This window comes from Toxorhynchites rutilus, chromosome 3 (genome assembly GCF_029784135.1).
Source record: "Toxorhynchites rutilus septentrionalis strain SRP chromosome 3, ASM2978413v1, whole genome shotgun sequence".
Lineage (NCBI taxonomy): Eukaryota > Metazoa > Arthropoda > Insecta > Diptera > Culicidae > Toxorhynchites > Toxorhynchites rutilus.
The window spans coordinates 55,068,371-55,073,842 of record NC_073746.1 but is presented as its reverse complement, the minus strand read 5'-3'; the positions used below and the strand labels follow the sequence as shown (position 1 = coordinate 55,073,842).

Genomic DNA, 5,472 nt, shown 5'->3' with positions numbered 1-5,472 from the left:
AAAAGTCTGGGAAATCCTGGAAAATCAGGAAAGTTGGCATCCCTGCATGTGAAACTCAATGTGACATGAAGGCCATTCAAATGAAAATAAATAGAGCAGATTCAATCGTCAAGTAAAAGCGTCTGCTTTCAAATTCAAAGGAAACGAGAGCACAGTTTTGTCTAGAGAATAACTCTCGAGCTCCAAATGCTAATTTCCACTTAGGGGAAGATGGGGGAAGAAGACATTCAACTATTGGACAATTATAATATACTAGCTGATCCGGCAAACTTCGTCCCGCCCAAAATTTATTTTTCGTTATCACATCCACGTTTTCTTACTATGCGCTAATACTACCATTTAAAAATCAAGTTCTGCATCGAAAAATGTTTGTAATAGCAAGCTCTAAAAGTCTTTCGAAGACAGTTTGCATGTAAAATTTGAAATATAAAAGTTAGAGCAAAAAACAATTTTTTTTCATGGTGACCCTAACGTAACTTAGAATAAAGGCGTTATTTCAAGAGATAGAGGAAAACTTTGTTCTACAAAGATGCCTCAAATAATTGGAGTTACAACATTCTCGAACTATGTTTACCTCTATCTATAAAGATAAGAAAGTTATATGTTTTATTTCATCGACAATTTTGGTCACCCTATTTTTGACAACATAAAAACGAGCGCTCTATCATGAGTAACAACATGGTCTAAGACAGTTTTTGTCTAGAGAATAACTGTCAAGCTCTAAATGCTAATTTCCACTTGAATGCATCTCCAATGCATTGTGCATTGTAATATTATTCAAATATTCCTTCATTTGTTTCCTTCCGTTATGGAACATTTATGTTTTCCAATTCTCGACAATATGGGCATGGTACGATTCATCCTAGATCAGAAGACAGTTCAACACATATGCCTTTTGGCAACGTTTGTCGTTCATCTTTCTGCGATGTGTACTCTAGTACCTTCAATATGTTGAATTAAACACAAATTACAGGCAAATGGAGCAAGTAAAATTAAACAATGTTGCGGCTGCGAGTATACCTTAGCAGTACAATATTAAGATTTTGATTGAGGCTGAAAACTATCTGGAGATAGAAGCAGGAGCTTGATATCGATCCATTTAAAAATTGAGTACTCTAATAGGAACTGGATTAGCAAGTACCCCAACCTTTACGTTTTTTTTCAGGAAGTGAAATATTTCACTGAATGGCACTTGATAACAGAATGCAACGTGGGTTTCTTTCTGTTTCCAATGATAGAATAGAACATGTCGGAGGGAGAGATGATTTACAACTAGAGGTTTGGCGGCGATGGTATAGTACCAGCATGAAACCGAGTTCGGAACGCGATCGATAAAATCTCCGTATAAATTCAAATACATATGGAACTATGCTTCACGCCTAAAGTATCTATGTGAGTTATTGGATTTTCGGACCATTGATCATTGTTAGTTCGTGCTAAAATTGTAATTTAGATAATGTGCGATCGTTGTTGGTTACACACCCGTGACGAGCATGATAATCATTCCCCTTGAAAAGTTCAAAATGCCATGTCACACTAGTCCTTAATTGTTGGCTTCTCATTGAGTAATCAGTTGATATCTGATTCTAGGTTTCTTAATTCTTCGTCTTCTGGGCTTATTTCAATTATATGAGAGCAAGCTTAGAATTCAAAATTTATCTTTCGGTGAATCATCCTTAATACCACCACCACTTATTTTCAACATCTGAACAATACATTCGTTCCTACTCCTCGCAAATGGTGTTAGTAGCCGTTGGTCCAAAACCTTGTTTCCGCCAGTTAAAACACTGACTGGGTACGCTACGGCGAGAAATATCAGTAAACCGAGCAACGAATAGTACATGAAGCTAATTCTAAATATGAATGGCAGTTTTTCCTCTGCTTGTGAATTATTTTGATGAGCCGTGAAACTCATCGACATAGACAAGTCTGCAACACCATCGCATCCGTCGTTTCTGAGAGGAAGAAACTCGTAGTGCAGTTTTCCCAATGCCGCAATCCAAAGTGTAACCATGCATCCGATTGACACTATTACTCCAGAAACGACTCCCTTCGTGTTGCATCTCGGCGACATCATTCCGAGGGTAAACATTCCCATCACAGATCCAGATATAACACCAGTACACGAGACAGCCATTTGAACAATTGAACCCATCTTTTCTACGACGAAAACTAAAGCCAAAACGACTAGTCCCAGCACTACGACTATGATCTTCATCGTTGTACTTGACGATTTCTCGGTGGCATTGGGACGATGAACACGAATGAAATCCTCGTAAATTGTTCCGGTGAGTGTGTTCAAGGTTGACGACATGGTTGATAGTGCCGCTGAGAAAACACCAGCTATGAACAATCCGGGAAGACCGGGAATTTTACTGCCAACATTCATCACGTAGAATGGAACCACCTGATCTAGCTTTTCAATTTGTTTGGTAGCCATGGGATCGCATGTCTCGTAATGGGCGTACATTAGTAAGCCCAAAAAGCAGGCCAACGAATTAATGACAATCAATCCGATGACGTATATTTTTAGGGAATTTTTGGCTGCCTGTCGCGTTGGAACGGCCAGGAATCGCTGGATGCATGCTTGATTGATCCCAAAAACGGCAATCCAATTGGAGGTCATTCCAAACAGCATGCTCCAAAAAGAGGTCCTTTGCGTTGGATCTGGATTGAAGCTATATGAGACGCAATAAGCTGTTGATCGACTGCAGAGTTTAAAGTATCACACTTACTTAAAAAAGATAAGTCTCCCACCACGCTTCGCACTATTCCATGTTTCCCGAAACCCACCAGCATCCACAATTCCCAGCCAAACGACGGCAAATATGGCCGCTAACATGAGCAGGAATTGAATTGTGTCGGTCCATACGACGGCTCTCAATCCACCCACGGTGGTGTAGAATACGCAAACAGCGCACAAGATTGGCGCCGTCAGCTGAATGTCCATACCGGAGACCTGGCTAAGTGCGATGGCTGGAACATAGGTGATTACCGGCACCAGAAACAGTGCGGACAGCATATACACGAAGCTGGCAGTCAGACGGACGACTCGGTCGAAGCGCAGTTCCAGATAGGCAAAGCAGGATGTAAGTTGCATATCGTGAAACACCGGTAGGTAGATGTAGTGCATTACGAGGCCTACCTGTTAAAATGGGAAGGATGAATAAAAGGCATTTTTTTTGGAAATGTTTCATTGCTACTTACAATCACTGCAGATATCATGAAAACCCATATCTGGGTTCCATATGCGTAGATTTCGGTCGGGACACCGAGTAACGTGATACCGGAAACAGACCTTGACAGATTGGATTTTTATGGTGATGGTGAAGTGTATGCCATGATAAGTCAGTGATACTCACGTTGCAATCAGCGATGCCGCCACCGGAATTTTAGCCATGGTTTTTCCTCCCAGCAGGTATTCTTCAACATTGTTCTGCTTGATTTTCGAAATGAACCCAAAGTATACCCCAATGAGGGCAGAAATTGCTAATAATACGACGAATATCACATAATCCACGGGCTGAAAACGTAAATTTTGGTGTAGCACGTGTTCTATCGAAGCTACGGTGGTAAATTCACGTTCGGAATCTGTGCCCATCATTAGCACTGTACTGCGGCGGACAAATTATGGAGTTCAACTAATTGACAAGACATTCAGTTGTACAGGAAGATGAGCTAGACAGACAGATAGTACAGATCAACTAGAATAACAGTATATGAGGCTGTTAAAATTTAGATAAGAACGAAGAAGGTGATAAATAAGATACATGCTTACAGCTCCAATAAAATCGTAGCATGAATTTAGAAAATCTAGCGTGTCACGATGATATATATTATTGTTACGCTTCACATGTTTTTTTCTGTTCATTAGATGAATTATTCAGACTACAATGTGAAAATATCATAGTAAATAGCTTACATGAAAATAAAGTTTGAACATGACAAAACCCGGCATCACTGTAGGCATCTGATACTGCATTTTCGCAATAAAAATGTCGGACTATCTGCTCGTGGTTTGGTTGAACGGTTGAATTAAATTAAAGCCATGGTATGTTATGCCTTGAGAAGATTTGGAGAATGTCTGAGTGGCATATGGAAGTGGCATAAAAATAAACCTAGATGGGTCCCACAACTCGTTTGAAATTGGAAAACTATTTTCGAGCGAAATCCGAAGTTGTCATCGAGAGACGCGGCAAAAATGGCATTAGTTTCGCAATCATATGTCCACGGCTTATTTAAGAATTTTCTTAGTACGAGTTGTGCCGGAACATAATACGAAGCAAAATCTAGAGGCAAAAATGAGCAAATGATAATTTGCTGACGAAATACAATTGTATAGTTGTAGAAATACTTTACAAGAGTTTTATACGTCATTCGATCGGAAGACTGTAAAATAAAAAAGAGGTCGAAGTTCACGAAATAGTTCCTCAGTCAGCAAAACTTATATATATGAGGACTGAAAAGTGACTGTTCCGTAACGTCTGAACCATGAATCAGAAAATTTATCAATAGTGGTACAAAGACAATAGAACCGACTGGTTCTTCCATAGGTATAGATTATTTATTCAAAAAACAGTTTAAAAATCATCTCAACGCTAAATATTTCATGACTTTCCAGCCCGGGAAGACACTTGACTGATCGGAAATTGAGTCCGATACCACCAGATATACCAGAAGTATGATTAAAAATTGTCTCGTTTTTTCGATGAAAAACACATAATTTTCGGGAGAATCTCAACATATTTTTATTCGAAATGACCCCATTTGATTCTACGCATTTCGCGAAACTCTCAGGCAAGTTGTGAATTCCATCCCAATTAAACAATCAAGGACTCGTTTTTCGACATCCTTACCATCGGCGAAGTATTGCTTTGCTAGAACATGTCCTATTGAAGCGAATAGAAGATAACCTGACGGGGCCAGGTCTGGAAAAAACGACGGTTATGATAATGTTTCCTAGTTAAGAGGGGACCCCTGTCTGAAGGGTCGAAAAATAATGAATCTTCGTGATTTTTTCTGGAATGAAGATTTTTTCTCATTTCTTTAGTGCAGCGGTACTCAACCTTTTTTTCATAGGGGCCACAAAAACGTATTATTATTAATTCGCGGGCCGCAAATAAATAAATAAAGAAGAATGATCTCCACGACCAAGAGCCACGCATTGTTAACTTAGAACTACAAAATCATTGCCGGAGAGTAGAAACATCAAAGTAATTAATTAATAAAAAAATTTGTTACAAATATTTGATAGCAATGACAAGGACCGAGAAATAAATGCTTCCACTGAGTGAAGAGCGCGAACTTTTCGCGAAGCAATTTGAGAAGATTGTCAAATTGATTTCAAGCATTGAAATGTACTGTTGATTGCTCGCTGTCTGGAGAACTGAAACTGGAATACTGATCTTCTTGAATTTCCAGGTAGTTTTTCAGTATCTCTTAGCAAAATTACATCTTCAACGCAGATTGAAG

The 5,472-nt window shown here is 39.2% G+C and overlaps 1 protein-coding gene across 1 annotated transcript; it reads right to left on the bottom strand.

Annotated features, from left to right (window-relative positions):
• Nucleotides 1-1,477: 1,477 nt before the first annotated feature.
• Nucleotides 1,478-3,637, bottom strand: LOC129779204 (sodium-coupled monocarboxylate transporter 1-like). Its single transcript, XM_055786517.1, has 4 exons — nt 3,363-3,637; nt 3,208-3,298; nt 2,736-3,145; nt 1,478-2,678 (listed from the first exon to the last, which is right to left on the bottom strand). The coding sequence occupies exons 1-4, from the start codon at nt 3,602-3,604 to the stop codon at nt 1,649-1,651; spliced, it is 1,773 nt and encodes a 590-aa protein (XP_055642492.1). The 5' UTR covers nt 3,605-3,637; the 3' UTR covers nt 1,478-1,648.
• Nucleotides 3,638-5,472: the final 1,835 nt, after the last annotated feature.